This window comes from Fundulus heteroclitus, chromosome 11 (genome assembly GCF_011125445.2).
Source record: "Fundulus heteroclitus isolate FHET01 chromosome 11, MU-UCD_Fhet_4.1, whole genome shotgun sequence".
Lineage (NCBI taxonomy): Eukaryota > Metazoa > Chordata > Actinopteri > Cyprinodontiformes > Fundulidae > Fundulus > Fundulus heteroclitus.
In genome coordinates this window covers 16,231,355-16,257,736 of record NC_046371.1, presented here as the reverse complement: position 1 = coordinate 16,257,736, position 26,382 = coordinate 16,231,355, and the positions used below count along the sequence as shown (strand labels likewise).

Sequence of the window (26,382 nt, the reverse complement as noted above, 5' to 3'; positions counted from 1 at the left end):
TTGCCGGTGACAGGCGATCCATAACAGGAACTGTCCCCGGATATCGGTGTCCTGGACTTCCTGAACACCTCAGCAGAGCCACAGGATCATTGCCTCCATGCCACGCTGCAGTGATGTTGTAATTCACATAAAAACAAAACTCCGGTACGGAGGAAACATAGCGTACCGTACACAACCAAACATCTCTATTAAAACTGTTTTTTATGTATAAAAAAAAAATCTTTCCCTATTCTCATGGATGACCCTTTTAAATTTTACACCTATGAAGTTCCATGGTTGTAATTTCTTACCCTTCAAAAAGAGAAAAAGCTATGAAAATCATCTGTGAGAAATTAGTGCAGTCTTTATTAAAATCTTAGTTTAAAGTTTTTTTTCTATGTGTCCTGTTTGGCAGTGTAGCGCTAAGAATCGCTGTCTTAATGCCAAAGAGAGCCCAACAGATTTTACTTTCAGAAATTGAGCATTACTGCTTTCGCCATAGTGCTCCACTTGATTTTTATATGCAAGAAGCTTTATTAGATTTTATTCTGGGACTATTTTATGTTCAATGGACACAAAAACAGCAAGGTAGAAGAGAAAAAAAGGAGGGTAAAAGATGAGATAAAATGTCAAATGGGAGAAAAGGTGAAAAAAGAGGAGGAAGAAAAGAAGAGAACAATATAACTTCTTCTGAGTTTGTTTTTACACCTGTAAAGAGAGATATAAAAAGAACAGCAAAACCAACTGATAAAGTATTAAAGGTATGAACAACCAACGTCTTGATACCATCACTGAAGAATATACAGTATTAATTAATATGAAATGTATAAAGTGACAGCTAAAGCTAATAATAGGGGTTTTCTGTATAGAAGTGAGTCTTTAAGCACCTGAATCCAAGCACCTGTAGGTGTTTGCAAGAGTGCACTTGTGTAAATAAGGTTTATCCATAAGAAAAAGCTCAATAGTCTTTGTGAGGAGCCAAAGAACTGCAGGGCAGGACCGACGCTGGGGAGACCAGAACCCCAGACCCCCAAAGGGACCCCCAGAGCAAAGGTGTCCAAGAGGGACCAGCACAGGGAAAGCTGCCTCCCCCACCCCAGGGAAGACCAGAGAGGAGCCCCAGGAACTCCCTCAACAGAGCCACAAGCTGATCATTTCTATGCCACGCTGCAGTGATGTTGTAATTCAAAAGAAAACTGAACCATGGAGGTAGCATACCATAGAGTACATAGCTAAAAGTCTCTTGTTTCTCTTGAAAACGTCTACTAACAAGCAGATTCACAAGTAACAAAATCATCACAGCCTTGTGCAAATTGAAGCAAAGCCCATTCATGAGTTTGGGGAAGAATTCAGGAGCCTTGGACTACTATAAAGTCATTTTATCAAGGGTCCCTACACACTGAAATGTACAAGACATGGGCTACAGGAGAAATAGGTAAGACTGAACTTCTGCTCAGTGGTCCAAAGGCCTGTTTTTTAACATGGAAGTTGCATTAAATTTGAACATTAAAGTCTATGTATGGAGGTTCCACAAGTACCAAAAACATTAGTAAGTAAAAAAAAAAGAGAGCTGCAAACTCTTTAAAGAAAAGGAAGTAGACCAGACCACTAAGGAAGACAGTCCCGTGGTGTTCAGAATAAAGTTGTAGGGAAGAAATAAAATGTATGTTTTTATTAACGTGCTCTTTCAACGTGTGGCCCTAATATTTTACTATATTTTAGAATACTTACATCATATTACGTAGGCAATATTAGCTTGTTTGTCTTTATTGAGGTTCTGGTCACACTTAACTCAGTGGTCGACGCGCCCTAGTGATCTAACACAGTACCAAGTTTAGAACAAGTTTGTAGTTTGTTTTTGTTTTTTTTGTGTGTGTTTTTTCCAAATATAATTTAGTTTTTGTACAGTTTATTGATTATTTTCTTTACATTCCAAAAAAAATTAAAAAACAAAGCAACCTTTTTTACTTTTTTTACTTTTTACTTTTTTTGTAATGACCATGACCTGGATGACTGAGAATCTTCACCACCATATTTTCTTTAGACCTTATTTCTGTTTATTGTATGTTTGCTGAGTCTTATGAGAATCAAGTGATTGAGCCAGCTGATCACTCTCTGATCATTCTGAGCCACCTCCAAAAAATAGATATGAATTTAGAGGTCTATTTCCAATTAACCTTTTAATGCATTTGTTATTTCCCTGACTGTAAACATTCAGGGTTATCGATCCTGGAGTAAAAAGAAAAGGGTCAGGGTTTAGTTTTATCTGAAATGTTATTATTCAACCTTCTTTTTAAAGAATCCACTTTAAAACCTGTATTTATCCAAACCTAATGCGGTAACTTTAGTTGTTGTCTTTGTTTGAGGACCAAGCTGTGTGTGCGTGCGTGCGTCTGCTTCCATTGTTGCCAATCCAGAAGCCTTTTCTCAAGTACCAAAAAATTGTATGTGAGGGAAAATGACTAATAGTCTGATGACATCAGATCTAGCGTTTTCACCTCCGTTTGTCTTGAACAGAGGTCTGTAACCTTTACAACCCCAAAAAGACATTTTTGTCTTCACCCCAAGTAAGAAAAGAAGTTTTGTTTAGAACTGTGAATGACTTATTACACAATCTTCTGAAAAAAGACAACTTTTTTAAAAATATCTACAATAGAAAATTAGTTTTCATTTTATTCCTATTCATTTAAATAAAGAAAAGAAATTGTTTTTTTGCGAAAAGAGAACAAATACATTTCCTTCTATGGGAAGATGTAAAAAAGCACCTTGTTTTTAACAACAGTGACAAGAAAAATAGATCTAAAAACCAATCAATGGTACTTTTAAGCTTATTCTGTTGTGGAAATGCACTGCAATTATTCACCGAAAAAAAACTGCAAAAAACGTTATATGTTATTACATAACAGATATTCTTAGCTCTAGAGCCGTAGGTCACAGACTTCTGGTCTTATAAGACAGAAACTCCACCCTGAAGTCACACAGCCGAAACCTATAAAGGTTCAGAGAGGAGGAAGCGTGTTCACTTAAAAACCCTCAAAGAAGAGACAACTGTGCAACGTCTGGGACGTGAAGATTTCAGTTTCTTCCAAGTTGACTCTTGTGGCTTCGTCATGGCTTCTCAGAAGATCTGGATCCTTGGTATCCTGCTGTCCTTCATTGGTTGGCTGGGCACAATCATCACCTGTGCTCTGCCCATGTGGATTGTCTTCATTGGTGACATGGACACAGTGTATTGGAATGGTCTATGGAAGGCCTGTGAGCTCCGGACAAGCACGCAGGAAAAGAGGTGCATTTACTACCAGCTTGAGCACTATTTTCTGGCTCAGGAGATGCTAGTTGGCAGAGTCATGGTGATACTCTCCTTGATCGTTGGGGTGTTTGGAATACCCCTGGGCGTCGTTGGAGGGAAGCTCACCAACTGCATTGAAAATGAGGCGTCCAAAGCCAAAGCCTGCATCGTCTCTGGAGTGATCTTCATAATAGCAGCCTTACTGATCCTGATACCGGTGTCCTGGTCAGCTCACGTTATCATCAGTGGCTCGTACGAAAAATACTTGATCGGGTTAACGAGATTGGAGCTCGGCGCTGCGCTCTACATCGGCTGGGCCTCTGCAGTCCTGTTGTTTGTGGGAGGGGGTCTGCTATGCAGCAACTTCCTTCTATCGCTCAACAGACCCTTCACACCTGCTAATATCGGCCTTGCAAGAGCCGTGTAATCAAATGTGTTCTATATGTAAGTCTAATGGCTGCAGAGATTTTTATTAATTTGAAGAAGATTTCACGACTAAACAAGCACTTCATTTTAAGTTTTGCCTGCAGCTATTTAGTTCTTTCAATAAATTCTGAAGATTAAAAAAATATTTGCAATGTTTCTGATGGAATAAACTTTTTAATTCTACATTACCTATTGCAACTATTGGTTTTTATTTTTAAAATATTGATTAATAAAAATGTTTCTTCTAAATGATTTGGTTATTTTTGTACCTTTTTTTATTTTAGTCTTTAATATACCAGAATTTGTGCACAACTTCATATTTTCTCTGCTTGATTACATAACAAACAACAAATCAGATGTTGCTCTGTACATAAGGAACCCATTTTACCAAATACTTAACCTTACTTGAATAATTTTGTGGTAAGCTACGTTTTACTTTTACTTGAGTAAAAACACACTCTTAGTATATTCTAGTTGTAGCGCTACTCTTGAGTACAACTTTTTTGGTAATAAAAAAAAAGGTATTTGATTTGCTTTTAACAATATACAATTATTTAATTTATATCTTAACTGACCCCTGCTCTCCTTTGTTTCTTGGTCTTTCTGATTCTACATCTCTCTGTTTCTCTTCTCTTACTATTTTTATACTTTAAGGCACCACTTTTTATTCAACATGGATGTTTTTCCTTACTCTTGACTTAACTGGCGTAGCTATACAAACAGTATACTTCATTAAACACTGAAAAGACATCTCTAGCAATGTTTCTCGGACGAACAAATGTGTCAGACACAACAGCAAGTAAAAGAAAGGTGCAAACTCGCTCTAAAAAAGGAACCATGCCAAACCACAAGGGAAGGCAATGTGTTGCAGAGAAGACCCTTGAAGAGAAGAAAATAAAGGTAAAGGTTTTTGTTCATGTCTTTTTCAAACAGATAGCGGTAATCTTTCACATTATTTTAAAACATCAGCATACCGATAAAGGAAATATTAGCACGCTTGTCTTTGCTGATACAGCTTCTTCGCTAAAAGCTGTCAGGGCTTCCACCCCGGGTTGAGAAGACTACGTCTGCACACGTTACAACATCACTACTGTGAATGCCACTCTTAACTATCAGGTATGTTTCATTGCACAGCTTCATGCAGATTTCTGTATATTAAGGTTTAAGAATATTGCACAGAAATTACTACAGGCATGATCGTATCATCAAAGAAGCTTTCAGTGACTGATTCATGTAGCACAATGGATCATATTTAAATACGACTTTGGGAACTCTGTGTGAGTCCGAGCAGACCCTAAAGACTGTTTTGTTTTGCATGCTTTAATCTCTATATAAAAAAACTGTACACATAGTTTGCTGTGTTATTACCTGTACTCATTGTTTATTGTGTGTACCCTAAGCCGATGCATGTCCTGAAGAAATATTTCTCCATTGTACCGCGCAGTGACAATAAAAGATTCTTGATTCTTGGAGGTCAGGTTCCACTTGACTTGGAGGTTGACTACAAGTTAAAGTTGGCTTCAGATTGCAGCTTCCAATTCAGGAAGGGCTATTCTATCTATTTTCTAACTATTTTTATCTGCTCTACTTTGAAATGTACAATATTTCAATTCTTTAAACCTTGATTGCATTATTCTACACTGCTATAATAACCTTTTAAACCCAGTTTAAAGTTTCTTTTTTAACATTAAAACCGGTCACAATCCTTTTGAAGAACTTCATTAATGACTTATGTTCACTATACATCATATGTGTTGTATACATAGAGCAGCAATTATAGAACCCACAAAATGGGCTAGAACCTGTTTGGGTTAATGAAGATAGCTATAATTGTTATAAATTGTTTTGGTCTCGAATTGCAAGATTACAGTTAGTTTTTATCAGCACTATAGGTTGATACATATAAGAAGTCCATTTAAATCAGTGGCATCCAAACTTTTCATCACAAGGGCCAAAATCATCAAGTCAAAATACCCATGAACCTTGAAATAATGATTTTTTTATGATTGAAATGCTAAACATTTTCTGAATCCTTTTCTTTTTTTCCCAACAATAAACTGAACCTATAATATTTAGATGACCCCCCCCCCCACCCCCCCACACCCACACACACACACACACACACACACACACACACACCTCCCACCCCAATACTGTCATCAGTATGACATCAGTATGACTGATGTCATGACTTAAACATTTCATTTTATGGACTGAATAAACCTTTTAAGTTTTTATTTGACCTACTTTATTTTAAACAAACATTCTCTCATAATAAAACTTAATCATAGTCGTCAACCTGAGTAATATGATACGTAAGAGAAATGCACCAACCAGAAATCTGAATCAGGCAATTTTTCCGTAATTGGTTCGTATCGGTGATCAGGCCAAATCCTGAAAAATCGGATACATTTTCCCATTCATCAAATGCAGCAAAACCTAGAACTGCCACCTTTATTGATCCATAAATAGCTCAACAAACAGCTACTGTGGCACATTTTTTGAGTTTGTCATTCCTTTATTTTATGTTGGATTGAGAAATCACTACTATCAAATAATCTGATATACATTTGGCCTCTTTTCTATATTCATAGTGTGGAGAAATAACTGAAAGATTTCAAATAAAACAATAAATATTGGCCCAGAAAAACCTGCTCGGTGCATTTCTAATATATACTTGTTTTGACCTCTAAGATATCCTCCCAGGTTCTTTACCTATAAAAAGTATTGTTCTCTATTGTAGACTTCTGAGATACAGTTTTTTACGATTGCTTTAGCACAATTTTGAAAACAGGTCTCGGAATTTCAAAACACTACAGACTATCCTTACTTGAATAATTTCTTGGATGGTAACTTTATACTTTTACTTGTGTAAAAGAAATACTCTAGTAGTAGTGCTACTTTTACTTAAATACAATTTCGAGGTATAAATAAGATTTTTTTTTGTAAGAACATAAAATAATTTAAACTATACCTCAACTGATCCCTGCTCTCTTTCGTTTTCCTGGTCTTCCTGTTTCTAAATCTCTCTTTCTTTCAATATCACATTCTCTTACTGTTTTTATACTTTAAGACACCACTTTTTATTTAACATGGATGTAACTGCATTATTTATATAAACAGTATACATCATTAAACACTGAGAAGACATATCTAGCAGTGTTTCTTTTACAAACAAAAATGCCAAAACCAACAGCAACTTGCACACATACACATCAAACTCAGTAGTTACGGTTTTGTAACGGTGTCACGGTGTGGAAACAGTCATCTTATTTTCAATGTGGACAAAACAAAGGAGATAATTGTAGATTCCAGAAGAAAGAACAATAGGTTGAACACTTTTACCATACTGGGAGAAGAAGTGGAGGGGGTGGAGGAGTGTAGATACCTCAGTGTTCACCTGGACAACATGCTGGACTGGAGACGCAACTGTGAAGCTATCTAGAAAAAAGGACAGATCAAACTGTACTTCCTGAGGAAGCTAAGGTTCTGTAGCAAGATGTTGGAGAGCATCTACAAGTCTGTTGTGGATTGTGTGATCTTCTCTGCCATCACCTGCTGGAGTAGCAGTATAGCAACTGACTTAGAGCTATAGTTGTTAATCCTGTTCAGAAATGCTTTTTGTTATACTGGGTGAAATGGACCTTTCATCCTGACAGTAGTCAATACATTTTGTATTCAGAAGAAATAGGTTAAAAAATGAAATCTCTGTGAGAGCTGCAGGCCTGTAAAACCTCTGACCAATCCCTGCCATTCAGTTCGAAGTTTTGGTCCTGCTCTCACTCCCCCTTTGTCCCACAAGTTCCAGAGGTATCACTTTATCTATTGATTGTCCCACATGCCATCATTCTGACATGCTCACTTAACACCAACGTGTGTGCTCCTTCCTTGTTTGTTTCCACTTACTGGCTGCACATGCTCACTTCTAGTTATTATGTGGTTATCTGGTTAGCTTAGCGGTTAGCTTCTGTGTTAGCCGTTCATTGTAGCTCCGCTGCTCTCACTGTATACTTTAAAAATGGCTGAAAGTTACAAGAAGCATACCGTCTACAAGTTTATGAGAAGTAGAGGAAAGCCTCAGCAGAAAGAAATAAGACCAGAGTGGATTTGAGAGATCTTTTTCATACGATCCCCCTGAGGGGCGAAAGAGAAGGTAAGATGGTATTGTGCATCTGGCTGTTCAAAAAAGAACTTGGGGAAACGTCTGGAAAAATTGTGGACTCTACCTTTAAGGAAGCTCAACAAGCTAAAATAGAAGGTCAGCTCTGTTCTGGGGACCCATCTAGAACCTCTAGAGATGACTTTGCAGAAAAGGATTCTTTGTAAAATAAAGAACAAAATAAATCTAAATTTCAATAATTTTCTAATTTGTTAAGATACACCATTATATTTTATTTCATTCAGAAATAAAGGTATTAGAAATATTCTTTAAATTCTGAATTTTGGAGGTCATCTCAGGACCACCAATAGGCTTTTCCAAATTTTGGGAACTACAAGTCATATGGATGAGACTTGGGGTTACGGTTTAGTATATACTTGGCCCATGTGTCAAAACAGACACAAACCTGTTCTTTCTGAATTAGACCCAACCATAAAATGGACACATTTTTGGTATCCTTTCTAGTTTAACCAATGGTCCAGTGAAACAAGGTGTTAAAAGCATAGACATAATATAAGAGTAGACGCGTCATTGGGCGGGTTCTGCCTATGCTGCGATGCGTCAGAGCGTTCGCCATCTTAAATGTGGCAAATCTGCGGTTACTCAGTCACTTTGTACTTATACTTTGTATTCGTAGTATTTTTGTTTTTGTAATATTACAAGTTTATTTTCGTATCCCTTTAGCTTCATTTTCCTGAATTTATTCTCCTAAAGAATAAAAATATTTAAAATAATCTAACCTGGCCCTATTACTCCAGGAGTGAAATAATTCTGCAAACTGTGACTATTCTGGAAATGTTCCCCCTTATTCTCATAATATGATGTTTTTATCATAACATTATCACTTTTGTGTTTGTTTGTTTTTTTTGTTTTGTTTTTTTACTTTATTGACCTAGGACTTTTTTTCCTCATATTATTAATTTTACCTCTTTAATACTCCCCCAAAAAGTCTGTTCCTAAAGGTTCACATGTGACACGGTTTTATGAAATAATGAAGACCACAATGTTTAAATTTAACAAATTGATCCTTATATTCATAACACACACACACACACACACACACATATATATATATATATATATATATATATATATATATATATATATATATATATATATATATATACCCTGTGTTACCACTCTGCAGCTTTAGTGTGTCCAGTTTTGCAACATGGTGCAGCCTTAGTTTATAGAAGGCAGATACAAGTAGTGAAATCAGCCAGAATACATTTCCATGCAGCACAGGAATGAGGCATCTTCTCTGATTCATGTTCACAATAATAGAACTCAACTTTTTTCTGCCACATACAATATGCCGGTGGCGGTGACGTGCGAACCTGCGCCCGATGACGCGTCTACGTATATGATGTCTGTGGTTAAAAGCATGTTGATTGCCTGGTTACTACTTAGAACACACAAAAAATGTTTTAATGCTTAACGCTTTTATTTTTATTCTAATAAGGCAATAAATAAGACCATGTGGTTTATTGAATCGGTCGATTTGATTTTGAGATCATGGGGGGACGAGGTGGCCTGTTGGTTAAGGTGATGGACTGCTAATCCAACAAAGTATCTTTGTTACAACAGATGTAATCACGCTACTACAGTAATAAAATGAGCCACGTCCTTTTTCCAGCATTTCAGGTCTTATTGCAGTCATAATTTAATCCCAGGTTTGCTAGAATAACATAGAAATGTTTCTGCATCAGAACCAGGGTTAAACCATGTCACTTTAAATGCAAAACTTCACGTGCATCAACATTTATGTACATTTAAACATTTACTTTATCTGATAATAGGATGTGAAATAATCCATTGATTAGACACACAGACGTAAAAAAAAAATCTAACTACAAATGCTTTGTCGGAAAAGCATTCCCACAGATGAGTATTTCAGGTGTTGGTGGTCAGTGGTTTCCCTTTCAGATGAATGCATGTGGCTGCACTTAGCAGAAACTCTGCAGATTGGTGTCAGACAGGAAATGTGGAGGTGTGGACTTTCCCCCGTGCACATGCAACATGTTAATTTCTTTATTTAACAGCACTATGTGAACATTCCCACAACTGGTTTTATATGACTGAAAAGTGCAGACACACGTTTAGATTTTATTCTACTTGTCCTGTATGTATTAAAAAATAAAGGTGGCTGTCACTGTAAATCACATTTAGTGTGTGTGGCCAGACTGAGAGCTGAAAGCCTCACATTAAACAGCAAACTGATAGTTAAACCAAGATAGTTAAACGAAGAGCAGAGACTAGATCCAAGTTCTCAGAGCGAGTCCGATCAGCTAACATGAGAAAGTAAGCAAAAAGCCAATGCAGGGATTAAGAGTCTCTGTCACTAAACTAAAGGCCTGATTTGGTCTCCTGTTACGTAACTAACTGAACAAAGAGAGATCTCAGTGTGAAGACCGAGGAGTATCTGCGGTGGGAAAGAGTGCCCCCTTTCTGTTGCTGGGTGAATTCATTCAGTCCATGTTTTTTGTCACGGGCGAAGAGACGTTTCTAGGCTGCAAACAAAACTCAATCAAAAGCAGAGAGGGAGGTTTGTTATGTATTTATTTGTTGAATTTGGGTGCAAAAAGAAATTTCTCCACAGGAGAGATATAGTTGCCTGTCCAAAAGTGTTTTTAAGCCCCCCTGTGGTCCCTCTCATGGTGGTCCTTAGTGCTTCAACACAAAAACAACTGGGCCTTTTCCAAGAACCACGAAAAGCAGCCCAGCTCCTTTCTATTGGAGCACTTTGTCCTGCACTCGCTTGTTTACACTGCATCTGTGTCGTTCATTTAAACGGCTTCTTTTCATTTACTTCTGATGAGAGCAATTAAGAATGAACACTTTGTCGCTATAGCTCCGCTTTGTCATTCCCCTTGGCTTGTTTCTTCCCCAGGCTGGCGGCACACCTGAAGCTCAGGTTGTCCGAGGCAGAGTCCGGGGTGTTACCCATCCTGAAACACACGATCACGGCTGTCATCAGAGCTGTCTTAAAGCCTCTAAACGAAAGCAGTCTTTTTTTTTTTCTCTCCTATTCCCAAAAACTGAAATCACCTGGTTGTGATCCGCGCCTTGTGATTGGCCGAGCCGTCCGCCGTGTCGATCCAGGAGGCGCCGCGTAGCACGTACGTCGGCCGAGCTGCCGGGAACGGTGTGGACGTCCACTCCCACGTGTTTCCCATCATGTCGTACAGTCCTGCAGGGGGAGCCAACACCAAGGCCGGTGATTAAATCACTTGTTTAAATTTAAGTCTTAAAATATCAGTTTTGTCTGCGACGATACACTTTAGTTCTGCTTTACCCTCATATTATGTTTTTTAAGCTGGCTAAGGGGACCATTACCGTAACTGTTCTGAGGAGGAAATGCAGTGACAGGCGAGGTGCCATGATATCCATCCTCTGCTGTGTCTTCATCTGGAAACGTTCCCTAAACACACACACACGGGAGAAAATGGATTTATCTTTCAAAACAAGAATTTTCACATCTACTTTTGGCCCTTAAAATCCAGAGAGCATCAGTTTGTCTTCACTGTCATAACGAGTCGACTCATTACAGCTCCCCGCTCAAATCCACTGTAGAAAGACACCAGAAACAATCACGGCTGTCACATGTTAACAGTGGATGGGGCTGACCTGCCACAGGTTGGTCCTGTTGGGCTGGAACTTGTTCCCCCACGGATAAGTCCGACCTGGAGCGCACACGTAGAGAAAGGACAAGGAAACAGAAAAATAAATCTAATTAAAAACATCTTTCCTTTTTTAAAAGACGACATTTACTAAGTGTGGTGTATCTGAAACACTTCCTTATAACTTGCTTCACGGGGACCCAGAAGTCCAACGCAACTGTTATTTAAATATGCCACTGCTTAAATAAAACTGGCAAAAAATATATTAAATAAATAGATGTACAATGATTTAATTGCTGTATAAACTTTGTTTTAATTATGCAAAAAGCCTTGATGATTTCCTAATTTATAGGGTTGCTCTGCAGGTTAACCAATTAAATGTTACGGTCTTTTCCACCGTTGTGCAACTCCAGTCACTTCAGAACGCCTGAATCAAATAATTTGGACATTAGCAGAATTATGTAAGACTTGATTGCATGAGGAGGAAATTCAGTCATGTGATTCAGAGACCTCTCCTGGAGACACCTTGTGCAGGGGCACTTTGGGTTAGGATTGGCTCCCATGGAGGGTCTACAAAAATTCAGGACACCTGGAGCACTTGCGATTTTTTTAACCTCCATGACGATATGGATATTTAACATGAATTGGAACAATCCTAAAAAAATTGAAAATGAAGAAAATGCCATTTTTTTTTATTATTTAGAAAACCTCAAAATTTGTTCCTACTTTAAATGGCCCTGACTGACTTAAAATCATACACAGGGATATCGCATCAAGTGTGAATAATCCCAACATCATTACTCAGCATTTCTTAGGAGGTTTGCACTGTTTAAACCTCAGACACTTAGTTAGACGGGATTTCAACCGTTTAAGTGAAACTGAACACCACAGTGATGTCCGAGGATCTGTCTGAGGCCTTCGAAGAGAAGATTGTAGTAGCTTAGAGTCTGGTCAGAAAATAAAAGAGGTCTTAACGCAATTAAAAATCAACCATCCCACTGTACAGACAATAATCAACAAACAAAGGGCATTTAAAGCAACTTGTTCTTGTCTGGCTGCCTGGGTCAAGCCTAAAAGCAGACTGCAAAATGCTAAAAGCAAAAGTCTGGGGATCAGCAACAGGCTCTTCTTATTGGTGATATTAAAGTGAATCTCTGTGCGATCAGAAATAAAACCACACAAGTTTAACCGTCATGGTCAGGGGCCAGGGAGGAAAACTTTTTCTCTGTAAGCACAACATGAACACCAGACTAAATTTGGCCGGAGAGAACATAGACAAAAACCAAAACTTCCGCAGCAATGTCCTCTGAATAGATGTGTCTGAAACTGATTTTTTTTTTTTTTTTTTTTGGACACCAAAACCGAGTAGATGTTTGTCATAAACCAAATGTATCCCTGCAAAAGATGAACCTCCTTCCTACTGTGAAGAAAGGAGGCGGAAGTGTCATGCTTTGGGGGTGCTTTGCTACAGAAGGACGTGGTCGGCTCACTATCATGGATTCCACCATGGATTATTCTGTGTATCAGAAGATTGTTGAAGAAAACCATCCGTACAAAATCATAAAGCTAAAGCAGAACTAGCAAAGCAACATAACAATGATCCAAAACATCCCAGTAAATCTAGACTGCTGAGATTTAAGAAATGGAAAGGCGTGGGCCTAGTCAAAGCCCAGATCTTGATCTGACTGAGATGAAGCAGGCGGTTCATGTAAGAAACCCTAAAAACACCTCAGCTGGAAGGGACGACTGAGGCAAACTTTCCGTACATCAGGGTAACAATAGCTATTACAGGGTAGGATACACGGACATTTTTGTTGATATCTTTTATTTAATGTCTGGTATAAAGTAAATTTTTGTTGTTTAGTGATTAAATTAATGAGATCAGACGTCGATGAGGGAACATTTAACAATAATTAATATCTAACAGGGTGTCCTAATATATTCACATGACTGGATATTTTCAGGCCATTACTTCTGTGCTTTCCTGCCACAATTTCAGCCAAAACAGGGCGAATTCCTTCTAAAAAGCAACATATTCAATTTGGTCTCGTCAAATATTTTTTATTTTTCATTTAATTTTTAAAGCGACCCGTTTAATCTCTTAGTTTTTCCTCTGTGATTACTGGTGTAGTTTTTGAGTTAGACATTGTAAATGATCATTTATAAGCAGATAAACTGGGTTTAAAATAACCCAGAAGATGAAACCTTAGATTTTCTCACTGGTGACACTGTGTGGCTGTTATCATTTTAGAAGTAAAAATGAATGCTGCTAATTGTGATATACTCCGTTGCGCTCGTTCTATGTTTTCTGGAAATGTTCTGAGCGGCGAGTGTTGAGGTTTACCCTGCAGCCCTCCACGAGCAGCCCACTCCCACTCCTCCTCTGTGGGCAGTCTGTTGCCTTTCCACCTGCAGAACGCCTGCGCGTCGTTCCAGCTCACCTGAACCACCGGGAAGTCCAGACGCTCCAGGATGCCTGAACCCGGCCCTGCAGGCTGAACAAACGGCAATGAGGAGCGGAAAAATGCACCCTCAGGGGAGGAGGAACCGTACAACATGCTGGCTTACCTGTCTCCAAAATGCTCGTTCTATGGGCAACCACCAGGGGGCAGACTGGATAGAGGAAAGAAAAATAACTTACAGCAGGGGCGTCCAAAGTGCTTATTTGTGCCCCTCTAAATTAGATTTTGATTCCCCGACCAAAACTCTTCAATTAAGAAAATCTGGCCTGCAAGGACAGGCGGCTGAACCCGAAGGACACTTTATTTTTTATTTTTTAGGGCGACATTTTCACAGATAAAATCTTCATATATTATAAATGACAGGCACAACATAAATTAGTTCTCCTTTATTGACCAGGTTTCTAAATTTATCGTCATTTTGCCGCAAACTGGATCACCAGCAACTTTTACTTAAAGCCAACTTAGGGTGGTCTGCTGATTTAAATAAAATAAAAATAAAGATCTGATTTTGGCTATTTTATTTCAATAAAATCACAGAGTCAGGTTTATTATTGAGCAGAGACAAAAAATAAATAAATAAATATAAAAAAATAAATATATATATATAACTACAATTGTATTTGAAACTTTTTATTCTAAAAGTTTGGACACCACCGACTTACAGATTATTCCTAAAGTTAGGATCTACCGATGTGGTAAATGTTGAGGGTTCATAATAATTTGATTTGTAACATGTTTTTAATGTACTTTTAAACACATTGTGTATCTATGGGTATTATTAATATGTTTATTTATGTAAACAGTTGATAGCCCTTGTGTTTACACGTTTTCTTCCATATTAAAAAATAAATAAATAAATACACAGGATGTCACCCTAAATTTCTTAAACTGCAGCTTGATGCCAAGCGATGGCCCTGGGGCCCCATCGGTTGCTGCAAAGTTTGTGTCACTGGTTAAACCTTTGAGAGAAGGTAGATGCATCGGATTTACTGCTTTCATGTTCACCTCAATTCTCTGAGTAACTTTGCTCTTCAGCTCATCTGAAACAAAGTCCTGGAAGACAAAACTCCATCCAAAAGTCTCAGCTTCAGTTTTATACTTCATTGCTCGAACAAAGTCTCTGTTTTGGGCAAAGGGAGAGAGAAATAAAACCCATAGCAATGCATTAAACAGATGCATCATCCAGCTGAGCGTCGGATTTGGGGTTATATTACCTGAAAAGTGAATTTGTGACCGGATATTTGTCTAAACTGAAGGACTGGACCTCCACCTCCCTGACGGGGGACTCTCCGTCCCTGCCGTCCGCTGCTCGGGTCCCCATCAGCAGCCTTCCTCCGGGGACGTTCACCATCTCCCCGGCGGCTGGCAGGAGGACAACACGTCTCGTCACGATAAAACTTTGTTTATTTAACACTGATGTATTTTGTGAAAGGGTGTCTTACCCAACCCTGGCAGTAAAACCACAGCAAATATCCAGGAAACGGATCTAACGTCCATTATTCACAGTTTCTGTCCGTAAAATGAGGTTTAAGATAAAAAGCAAAAAATAAAGGTTGACATTTAACTGCTGCGCACGGCTCCACTGCTAAACTTTCATGTTTTTTTGTTGCATTGCTTCTTTTCTTTGGTGACTCGAACATTTGTCCGACGTGCGAAAGGTTCCGTGTTCAAAGGTTCCGCTTTGGTTCCAAAAAGAAAGAAAAAAACTGCCTGAAATCGAATAAATACATGAATACAACTTTGGTGAGATGTTTTTTTAAATAGAATAATTTAGAAAAGTATATTGGGGATAGGCCAACAAACAATCATTCACGGGGATAGAAATGTTACACTGTAATTATTGTAATTGTTTCACTACTTACAGTAAAGGTTTAGGGCAATAAATTATTAAAGATCTAAAAGTGTGCAAAGGTCTAAGTGCGGCCCAGTATAAGAAAATGACATTGATCATTTTCGTAGCAGTTTCTATATACCATTGTTCCTAATCTGATGAGCGATAAACATTAAAATAGATACACTTGGTGCCTAAATTCTGTAGCCTTTTGCAAGCAGTCTCAACGTGTCCCATTTTTTTTTTTTTTTTTACAATATGTGCCCTCTATATAAAATTAAAAAAAGTCTACATCTCACATGTTGACATTTATTGTCCACAGCCCTCTTTATGAGAACAGATTTTTCTAGCAATTAAATCTAATGGATATAGGGCCTAACATTTGTAGTTTGACTCCCAGCTTTAAACCAGGACACCCCAGCAGAGGTGTCAACATTGACTCATTTTAAAAAAAAAATGTTTTTTTTTTTTTCATCCAACCTAACAAAGCCTACAGTAACCCCCACAGTATGACTCAGCCAACCTCATGTAAGGTAGGTGCCAAGTGTTTAGTGTCAGATGTTATTTCAGAACAAAGGCTTCAAAGTGCCCTATTAAAATGCTTTTAATAAAATCATTTTATCCGTCTCCTGATATCTTCATCCATTATTTTGGTTGTTGGTTGACTATCACCACACCATAGACTTGAAGGATATTTAAATCAGGAATCTAAATTATTTTTTAAATCACATTTTCATTTATACAGATTTTACAATATCGACGTCTAATTCCAATCTCAGTAGTAGGTCTTCATATGGCAGCATCAGTGAAGTAGCTGATGATAATAAGGTTGGTGAGCACTGGAGTAAGGACTGTACAAATACCTGGCTTTTTATAAAGGGACATGTACACTGTGGAGATCCACTTTGAAATGTTGTGTATTCACCTCTTAAATCATACCCAATCATAACTAGGGATAAAATTCATTCCTAATGTACAAAAGCTCCCAAGAGATTATTCATGACATAAAATTATACAATCTGTCCTGCATCTTACTTTTGGTGTTACCCAAATATACCATATTAGAATTAGAATCACCTGATAAGTTACCAAAAAAAAAAAAAAAAAAAAAAAAATCAATAAATGAATAGAAAAAAAAAAAAATCACAAGGACACTATTTCAGTAAAGACCCGGTTTAACTTCAGACTTGGACCAGGGTTTTCTAAGGGCCCAAGTCACTTTTAAACCCATTCACTCTTTGAATAAGAGACAACCAAGAGATCTTTCAAGCCAAGAACTTTTTTAATGGGTAGAAACAGAACTGCAGAGGTCAGTGCTTTTAACAAAATCGCATAAATAAAACCAATCGTTCTAGAGAGGGGGCAAAAATCATGAAAAAACCATGAGCAGGTGAACGATGATTTCTAACTGATGCTAAGATGGCCGCCGCGGGTTTGCTCAGTAGGCTGGCCATCGACTGGGGTGCTTCAGACTGCTGCGAGCTGAACCGTAGGTAAACATCACTGGAGCACAATTACAGCTGCTCTTTAACCTTTCAGAGAAGACATGCCAGCTCGCATGATCTCGTCAACCAACAGGATGTTGCTGGCGATCACCGTGCTGTAAACACACAGCAATGTTAGAGGGATGAAAATCATTCAGAAGGACTTAATACATGTTAGACACGCATCCTCACCATGAATGGAGAAGCTGTTTTTTCACACAGTAGTTGTCCCAAACACCGGCTTCTCCCGCCACCATCGGCTCCCCTGAAAAACAGGATTTTAGTGAAACACAGTTCGACTTGTGCACAGGAGAACAAGACCATGATTAATGGGTCTTGTGGTGATTACCTGTGCTGAGGTCGACTCCAACTAGCTGACCAGACTCTTTGTACTCTGTCTGCAGCTTCAGCAGGGTCTCCTGAGGGTCATAGCCAGAGTTGTGGGCCAAGACCTGCAACAGAAGCATGAACATCGATTTTTTATTAAATAAATCAAGCTTCTTCTCAAGTAAAGCAAAGACAAGGTAAAGTTATTAGAAGTTTACACTAATTATCGGCATCAATGTCCTTAACTGTTCTTTATCCAAGGTGGGATATTAACAGAACTTCAGGGGTTTTTAAAAGCAGTGGATGTACAGCTTTTAAGTTATCATGGATTTCCTTTCACTCAAAAAAGGGTAAATTTATACATAAAGGCTCAAATGTACACATACACCCGGTTCAATATTTGCTTAAACTTTACTGCTGCAGTTCCTGCCCTGACCACATGGTGTCTGTAAGGATCAGCGAACACAAACTGAAGTACTGACCACTCTTCTTGGCTAAATTGGTCAAGTATAATGAAATTATTTGGGTCTGTGTGTTAATTTTACCCCGTGCTTATTAGTGAATATCTACAATAAAAAGTAACATGAAGTGGACACTCGAGCCACATGAGCAGGAAGTCGGCACAACTCACCTTAGGGATGACTAGAAGAGCGTCTGCGAATGCCTGGACTCCCAGCTGAGCTCGGCCTTTCACGTTGGGCTTGTGTTTTACCAGAGCGTCTGCCAGAGCAACTTCCACCGCACCGGCACCCGACACAACGCACCCTTGGGATACAAAGGGATATTTAAAAAAATACGGGGAATGAGTAATCCTTGCTCAGGGAGCGCAATAAAAAGGTTTACAATAAAGTACGTTGATTAGAGAACAAAATAACTAAATAAACCAGGGAGTCTGTTCTGATCAGTTGAATACATGTAGGAGAGACTAAACTCTTCTACTGCAGAGGAAAAGATCAGAGTTACTGTGGCACAGACAAGAGACCAGGGAGAGCCACCATGGCGTCCCTGGGTGTTCGCTGTGCAAACGACCACGGTCAGTAAAATACCGCCGTTTAAAATGTGAAAATACGTTCGCTCATCTTCAAAACTTAGATCAGTACAGAGATCAATTATATATATTTTACAATTGTTATGTAGAATGGCCTTAATATTGTTGGGCGATAAAACGATTTAATCCATAAATTCGAATTTACAAATTTAGGATTTTATTTTTGTACTCTCTGGGCTTCCATGAAGAAAATAGCATGCAGTGCTTAATATATGTATTGGTAAATATAAATATATTGTCAAAATAATGTAAAGAGGAATCTTTTTTTTTTTTTTACCATAATACGAGGCACTTTACTTTGTTTGAAGTTACACAAGTGCAGTGAAACTTATTCTAGCTCATTGTGTAATTCCACTAGCAGCAAACATGTTATTTTTTTCCATTGTTTACAACGACAGGGCCGCCATCTTGTTTTAAAGGCATGTTTCACAGCTTATATTTAGTTGCACTTTGAATTCAGGTCAACTCCCAAATGCAATCAGACAATTTATTTAGCTTCAACGACTCCAATCGGTGCCAAGAAACAAACATTTTAGCATTGACAGCTGAAAAGTCAAGGAATCAATGACCTTATGCAATCTGTAGGCCTATTTTTAAGAGAAAACCTTATCCCCATAAAATGATATGTCTCAAGTGACTGTCTATTCTATGTGAAATAAAAGATCATTCATTCAAATATTCAGTTAAACTCAAGAATTTTGAGCAAAACGATTGTTACAGGGCTTTGTAAAGTTTAAATCTAATGCTAGGAACACAATTTACAAACAAGTTTGTTACCATCTTCGATGGCGTTCTTGACGGCTCGCAGACCATCCCTCACGGCGTCTTTGATCTGTGTCAGGGTGTGCTTGTTGGGACCCTTCACCAGCAGCGTCACGGAGCGAGGGTTCCCGCACTTCTCAACGAACGTGAACTTCTCCTCCCCCTGGAAAAAACAAAACCAGCAACAAACAACATTAAACAGCTCCGTCTCGCAGTTTAAAGTGAAAAAAAAAAGAAAAAATAATAACCTTTACAAAAAATAACCTTTTTATTTTTCTTATTTCTTGAGGCCAAGAAAACAAAGGGGTAATTTTATTTATTTTTTTTTAAATTTAACCTTCATGGATACTCACTAATGTGTGTTCATAAACCAGCCCAGCATGACCCAAGCACTCTGGTGTCAGGTCATCAACAGAGTTCATGGCGATGCCGCCGCACGCAAGAGTGAGCCTGAAATCAAAACATTTACAGAGTTTTTACACTTAAAAGTACAAAACTTAACTCTCCAAATGTATCTTTATATTTTTTTAATTTTTAGCACAAAACCGTTTAGTCTTATCATTTGTAAAGTCAACAAATCAGAACATTGAAGTTGGCTTCAGACTCAGCAGTGTTGGAACGGGTCATTTACCAGAGTTTGTGTTGTTTGAACAAACTTAGATGAGCTTTATTTTAATATTTAGACTGATGAAGTGTGGACCGTGTTATCCTGCATTAAACATATTCTTCCAAGATTTTTTAAATGCATTTTCTCCCCTTAGGAGATGCACTAATCAATCTACCAGAGATTGGATTCTCCCATGTTTCCTGAATTGATTCTGATTGGTCAAATACTCAAAAGCTGGACCCCAGAAAAAAAATAATTGGTGAAACTTTAAATGTCTTAAACCTGTAGTTATGAACAGATCAGAGGTAATCACCACTTCTAATCGTCAAGAAATCCCCTTTTCTTTATTCATTTGCTGAACTGCACATTTAAAAATGCTTCTTGCTCGTCAGCAAGGCACACCTTCCTCTGGCGCAAATATACATTTTTAGGCGCTACGTCTGCTGCCCTCTTACCTCTCCATGTTCCTCCTCTTGGCTCTGCGCAGGGCCACTATTCCTTCCTTGGCCAGAGCATCCAGGGAGAAGGGATCGATGCCCTGAACAAACCAGAAAGATGAGCCCCGTTAACCATTTTTAATTAAATCAATCACATACTCCAGTCAGTGGTGTCAGGACTGTTCTGATCCGCTGAATACATGCAGGAGAGGAGCAGGCTCTCCTGATGCAGAGGTACAGATCAGGGTTACTGTGGCACAGATACAAGAGACCAGGGGGAGCCACGCTGGCATCCCTGGGTGTTCACTGTGCATTTAAGCCTCGACTTTGACACAAAGTGCATTAACATCAACAAAGACTGAAGCCTGAAGTGATTAAAACATTGTCGCTGTGCAGAGAGCGAGTAAACATTGACAATCAGTTGTGCTAAAACGGCATTAGCCCTCCTGCATTATACCTTCTGGTTTATGACGATGAATCCCTTGTCGTCGTTGGGACAGACTTTCTTCTTGAGGGCGATGATCTTCTGCACCCGCTCCTCGATGAACTTCCTCTCTGCAGCCACAAGCTTCTCTCTCTCCCCGGCGCTCTTGTAGAAGAAGCCAGAGTTGACCTCTGTCTTCTCGTACTCCAGGGAGATGTTGCAGGTCAGAACGTAAGCGTCCTCCACCCTCTTCTTCATGTCTGGATGTCTGGCACCGTGGTCCAGCACCAACCCTTTGATCAGCCTGGAATAATAATAATAATCATAATAATAATAAAGGAAAAGTGAGAGGCCAGTCTTTGGACCCCACCCTAAAAAAGGCCGATCTGGTGTATGTGTTCAGACTTACTGTGTGTCGCTCTCAGTCTTATGCTTCATTTCCATGATTTCCACCATGTAAAGGTCGATGGGCTCATTGGGTTTAGAGATGGCGAGCACAGCGTCTACTACAGCCTGAGGATGGGAACAAGAAGATTTAAGATTTTACACCTCATTTTCAACCAGTCCGCTGCTATTTTTCTCTCAGGTTTAAACACTTAAGTCAGTTGGACCTAATTTAAACCTAGCAGCGCACCCAAAAATCAGCTGGTGACTAGAGCTGGGCTATACAGGTCAAAAATAGTGATATTTTTATGTTTAACACTGATATACGACATTTATCTGGATGTGTTTTTCTTTTTATAAAAGTAATTGTAGAAAGGTATATCTGAATCAAAGCTTTATCCCAAATATCTCAAGACATATTTTCGTAACAAACAGCTGTAGATAAATATGAGAAGCGGCTGAAAAATAACCTACTGGAATACATAAAAGTATAAATCTAACGCAAAAAAGACCATCTCGATATAAACAATATAGCCTCATCTTATATCTCTTTAGAAAAATCTAAATTTTTAAAAATCTTGATATATTGCCCAGCTCTACTGGTGACTGGGCTGACTTTCATTTGGACCTTTTCTAATGGGCGCCCAGTTGGTCAGAGTCAGAACCGGATCTTCCCCCCAATCAATTAAGGAACGCAAAACACCTGCATACATTACTATATTATTACTATTACTATGTTATTATTAGGGCAGATGACACTCTTCTGTGTTGAAACAGTAAGTGAAGAAGACTAAGTCATTTTCTATATCCATCAGATGTTAGAAAATAAAGGCAGGAGACACAAAGCTGCATGACGCCGTTTAAGAGAAAATGACTTTCTATGGCATAATTGTCTGTTGTTAATTTAAAGATTCAATAGATTTATAGTCATATGCATTTATCATATCAAATTCAAGCACCTTGTTAATCCAGACAGATTTCAACGGGTAATAGAAAGGTTGATTGTCATTTTGGTGTTTTCACCTTTTGAGCTTTGGACTTAATGCTGTCAGTGAACATGGAGGGTTTGGATATTTTAGCATCTTTATGGAAATCCCAGCAGGCCAGCTGTTAACTGACAACATTTCTATAAAGCCGCTCAATACATTGACTTGCAACGTTCTAGCAAAGGACTGACTGCTCGGACGCAGCATCTGGTTGGACATCATTAGTTGGCATGCAGAGTGCCATTCATTCACACTCTGCATGCAAATAACATATTTGGGAAAGTGGATTTTCTCACACTGCCCTTGATGGACATGTGTATATTTTAAGTGGCAGATATGCTAAAGTTCAGAGAATAGTGGGAAAATTGTAACTATAGAAATGAGTGAAAAGAAAAATGTGTGTTAATATGAATCAAAACCATCACGGCAATACTAAGCAAGAGCTTCACAAATGTTTCCCAGCTGCCCCACTTTTCTATAAACTCACTGTAACAAGGCAGCTTTTCTACTAGAAGCACAGGAAGTCACAATTTCAAACAGCCTCAACTTAAATATCTTAACTATCCTTTGAAAGCAAAAATCTACATTTCTCTTGTATCTAGAATACACACAAAGGCCACCTTTTAGCATTAGTAACCATGCTAATCAAAAAGATGCTAATGCAAGCTTAAATTAAAACAGACAAGGCCTCGACTTCTGAGAACCACTAACAACAGAAAGCTAGAGAAATAATTTCAAATGTTCTTGATTGTGGTTTTTAAAAAGACAAAATCGAGGTCAGCTTAGATCAGTATTAGCAGGTCAGAGCTTTACCAATACTAGAAATCAGCCGCAAAATTCTCCACTAAAGCTGTGACCCATGCCAAAACAAGCCGCAGGTTATACCAGGGACGGGTAGCATGGAAATCAACAGCACTGCTTAAAAGGTTGTAAAAAAACGTAAAATCAGTGCATCAAGTGTTTGTGATTTAAAACAGAAAACAAATACACTCATCAAGCAGCAGATGTTTATCTGAAGCAGAAAAGAGCTGCAGGGTGGCTTTACATTTCTGAACACAGGTACGCTTTCACTGATATCAACTTGCTAAATACCCAAATCAAAAGCTTAGTGTTTTAACAGTTTATGGTGGTGAAACAGAAGCAGAGAGAGAGAAAAAAAAACAGGGTTCAGAGTAACCTGTGCTTTAACCCAGCACATGAAGCTCCATCCCCGCATGCCTCACCTCAGTGAGCAGGTCTGCCAGCTCTGTGTGGACCTTGGTCCTGAGAGAAGTTCGGGCAACGTTGATGAGCGTCTCTCTGTCCATTTCCCGGGTGACTTTCAGTTCCTCCAACACAGCCAGGGCTTTCTCTTTTGCTGCCTCGAAGCCTTCGGCAATTATTCGTGGATGAAGACCCTGCAGCGCAGAAGCAGAAATGAGTTAAGGACTGAGAAGATAAAGCCTTACAACATTCAGGACAGTTTGGAAAATCCAGACTGAGGTTAGAAAGCTTCTCTGCAGAGCTCCTACCTCTGAGACGTAGAGGTCGGCCTGCTTCAGCAGCTCGCCGATGATGAGCACGTTGGAGGTGGTACCGTCCCCCGTGATGTCATCCTGCGCCGTGGCTACTTTAGCAATCAGTGACGCTGTTGGGTGTTGAATTTGCTTAAAAGAAAATTTGTGGAAACAAAAAAAATCAAACAGTGAAGCTTACTGAATTTGAAACAAGATTCAACCAAATAATAACTGTCTCCAGCTGACTTTTGTTAATCACTTTTCAAAATCTAACTTTTTGTAAAAACTAAATATCAAACAGCAGTTGTAGAATTATTGTCAAAGTTTTACCGTTAAAAATTAAACAATTCCCCTGTTAACATTTGTTCCAGAGGCAAAAGGTTGTTCTGATCCGCTGAATACATGCAGGAGAGGAGCAGGCTCTCCTGATGCAGAGGTACAGATCAGGGTTACTGTGGCACAGATACAAGAGACCAGGGGGAGCCACGCTGGCATCCGTGGGTGTTCACTGTGCACATAACTGATCTAATAAATAACTTTATCACAAGGTGCCTCAATTTAATTCATAAAAATCCAACTTTCAACTCATCAGCGTATCCTGCAACACTGACGTTTTGTTAAGCACTTAACAAAAAAAAATTAGATGTTAGCTGGCGTCTGGAATCAAACAATTTATTTAGCTTCAACAGCTCCAATCGGTGCCAAATAAACATTTTAGTATTAACAGCAGAAAAGTCGAGGAGTCAATTTCCTGATCCAATCTGTAGGCCTATTTTTAAGATCAAATGTTATCCTGATTTGCATTTTAAACTCAATTTTACTACAATAACATGACCCTATAACCCAAGAGAAAACTGGAATGGATGTACTGAATTTAAATTATTGAGAGCATTGTACTGATTATGGTTCTAGTTAGGACCGGGATCAGCTTGTCCTGTGAAATGAGATGGAATTTGCTGTGAATTGACATTGTAGCAATAAAAGTGTCAACCAAGCACTTTATGTTGCCCATCATGGTAAAATTAAGGAACTTAAACTAAAGCTCCTCCACAAGCAGATGGGGTGTGGTCCCCTAATTATGCAAAAACAGAATAATGACTTCTGGACAGGTTATAAATAAGAGCAGCCATGCTAAAATCCCTCAACACCAGACGCACGGAGGCTTAAACACAACACGGGATAAATCGCATTTTTAAAAAAAACTCCGTTTACTTCCTTACCATCTCGTGCAGCAGGACATTTCCATCTTTGGTCAGCTTTATGTCTCCCGCACCAGACACCAGCCTGCAAGTTCACACAGCAACACACGTGTTTGAAACGATGACAGTATATGGATGGCTGTAACCTCCAGCCGCAGTTTGCAATCCATCTTTTTTTATTATTTTTTTAAGAAAAAGACACTTTTTTCCTCAGTCGTGTCGAAAAGAAACCCCCCATAAAGAAGCGTGCAGTCACGTCAGTACCAGAAATCACTAACACTGGGCGGATTTCTTTTGATTTATAATTAAAGCACCAAGCGCAAAAACAAATTAATATTACTTTGACATTGCACGGGTTGTATAAATATATGTACGCCGTAAAACCGCAGCGGATTTAAGCTGCTAGCTTTAGCTTCAGAGGCTAGCCGGTTGATGCTAACATGCTAACGTTAGCTTAGCGGTGTCCGCGCGGATGACTGGGCATGGCAACGTGCGGCAGGAAACCGCTTATGCGGTTACAAAAGTGGGACCTCCGCTCAAATAAAGTGTGGGTAGTCACTTTTTTATAGACAGCAAAGGCTTTCAGTCCTTCTATAAGCCAGACACGTGAGGAAACAAACGGCTGTCTATGCAGTTTACCGGCGGCTAACTTAGCTACCGCACAAAGAGCCCCAGAAGGCACTCACATTTTCATGGTCCCCTTCGGTCCCAGATTGCTCTTCAGCACGTCCTGGAGCCCCCGGGCGGCACTAATGTTCACCGCCAGGGCGGCCTGCGCTCTGGCCACCTCTGCTTTGGGGTTCAGTGCTTTAACGGCAGCCATGGTGAGGCAGTACAACCAGCGGAGTCAAGTTAAAAAGTCTCGCCGGCAGAGAGTTAGCACTGCTCGGGCTAGGACAGCTACAGAAAGGAACGCCTGCTTCCAGAAAGCTCCAACACGTGTTGCCGCGCTGCCTTCAGGTGCCACCAAGACGATAGGACTTTCTGGCTCCAGAAGGCATCCTGCTTCAAGACAGGGGCAACTGATATGTCATTCCAGTGTCTTGTGGAGAAGTATTCACATCCCATAAACTCTTCACCATCTGCACCAAAAACCTCTATGTATTTTTATGGGATTGCACAATTTTAAATTCAACGACGATATACACCATTGTACATTTAATTTTCAATAAATGCATGCCACACTTTTTGCTTGTTTTTTTCATAATTATTCAGCTATCGCTTCACATTTTTTTACTATCGTGTTTTTGCACAACACAATAATGTTTCTGGAGCTGTGTCAGGTTTCCTCTTGCTTAAGACGCTCCAGCATCATCGATCACCAGCTTCCTAACTAACTGGCACCAGCAGCTGAGCATCCTTAAGAACAATTAGCAATATCATCCACCAGGTAAAACACCTTTGGGATGACAGTGTATGACCTCACAGATGCGCTACACATACACTCCACAACCTTGCAGCA

At 39.1% G+C, this 26,382-nt stretch overlaps 3 protein-coding genes and 2 non-coding genes across 5 annotated transcripts; 1 reads left to right on the top strand and 4 right to left on the bottom strand.

Moving 5' to 3' along the window:
• Window positions 1-3,027: 3,027 nt before the first annotated feature.
• On the top strand, window positions 3,028-3,789 carry LOC105924639 (claudin-4-like). The gene has a single exon (XM_012860440.3). It carries the CDS (start codon window positions 3,090-3,092, stop codon window positions 3,693-3,695), a length of 606 nt encoding a protein of 201 aa, XP_012715894.2. The 5' UTR covers window positions 3,028-3,089; the 3' UTR covers window positions 3,696-3,789.
• A 5,706-nt stretch (window positions 3,790-9,495) lies between these two features.
• On the bottom strand, window positions 9,496-15,595 carry sumf2 (sulfatase modifying factor 2). Its single transcript, XM_012859492.3, has 9 exons — window positions 15,378-15,595; window positions 15,150-15,297; window positions 14,941-15,055; window positions 14,042-14,086; window positions 13,818-13,968; window positions 11,481-11,536; window positions 11,190-11,274; window positions 10,902-11,043; window positions 9,496-10,801 (listed from the first exon to the last, which is right to left on the bottom strand). The coding sequence occupies exons 1-9, from the start codon at window positions 15,430-15,432 to the stop codon at window positions 10,699-10,701; spliced, it is 900 nt and encodes a 299-aa protein (XP_012714946.2). The 5' UTR covers window positions 15,433-15,595; the 3' UTR covers window positions 9,496-10,698.
• Window positions 15,596-17,029: 1,434 nt separating this feature from the next.
• cct6a (chaperonin containing TCP1, subunit 6A (zeta 1)) lies at window positions 17,030-25,856 on the bottom strand. Its single transcript, XM_012859491.3, has 13 exons — window positions 25,607-25,856; window positions 24,942-25,005; window positions 23,737-23,871; window positions 23,449-23,622; window positions 21,265-21,368; window positions 20,889-21,159; window positions 20,450-20,532; window positions 19,741-19,837; window positions 19,403-19,550; window positions 18,209-18,342; window positions 17,600-17,702; window positions 17,443-17,515; window positions 17,030-17,366 (listed from the first exon to the last, which is right to left on the bottom strand). The coding sequence occupies exons 1-13, from the start codon at window positions 25,741-25,743 to the stop codon at window positions 17,294-17,296; spliced, it is 1,596 nt and encodes a 531-aa protein (XP_012714945.2). The 5' UTR covers window positions 25,744-25,856; the 3' UTR covers window positions 17,030-17,293.
• Window positions 20,609-20,745, bottom strand: LOC118564656. The gene has a single exon (XR_004931995.1). It is a non-coding gene; the product is annotated as a small nucleolar RNA SNORA22 (small nucleolar RNA).
• On the bottom strand, window positions 24,101-24,237 carry LOC118564657. The gene has a single exon (XR_004931996.1). It is a non-coding gene; the product is annotated as a small nucleolar RNA SNORA22 (small nucleolar RNA).
• Window positions 25,857-26,382: the final 526 nt, after the last annotated feature.

Coding starts and splice junctions, on each gene's coding strand:
- LOC105924639 (XM_012860440.3), top strand. CDS start 3,090: ATGGCTTCTCAGAAGATCTGGATCCTTGGTATCCTGCTGTCCTTCATT.
- sumf2 (XM_012859492.3), bottom strand. CDS start 15,432: ATGGACGTTAGATCCGTTTCCTGGATATTTGCTGTGGTTTTACTGCCA. Junction 15,298..15,377: donor GGTTTTACTGCCAGGGTTGG/GTAAGACACCCT, acceptor TCCTCCTGCCAG/CCGCCGGGGAGATGGTGAAC. Junction 11,044..11,189: donor TCCTCCTCAGAACAGTTACG/GTAATGGTCCCC, acceptor CTCCCCCTGCAG/GACTGTACGACATGATGGGA.
- cct6a (XM_012859491.3), bottom strand. CDS start 25,743: ATGGCTGCCGTTAAAGCACTGAACCCCAAAGCAGAGGTGGCCAGAGCG. Junction 25,006..25,606: donor CCGAAGGGGACCATGAAAAT/GTGAGTGCCTTC, acceptor GTGAACTTGCAG/GCTGGTGTCTGGTGCGGGAG. Junction 19,838..20,449: donor AAGAGGAGGAACATGGAGAG/GTAAGAGGGCAG, acceptor TTTTGATTTCAG/GCTCACTCTTGCGTGCGGCG.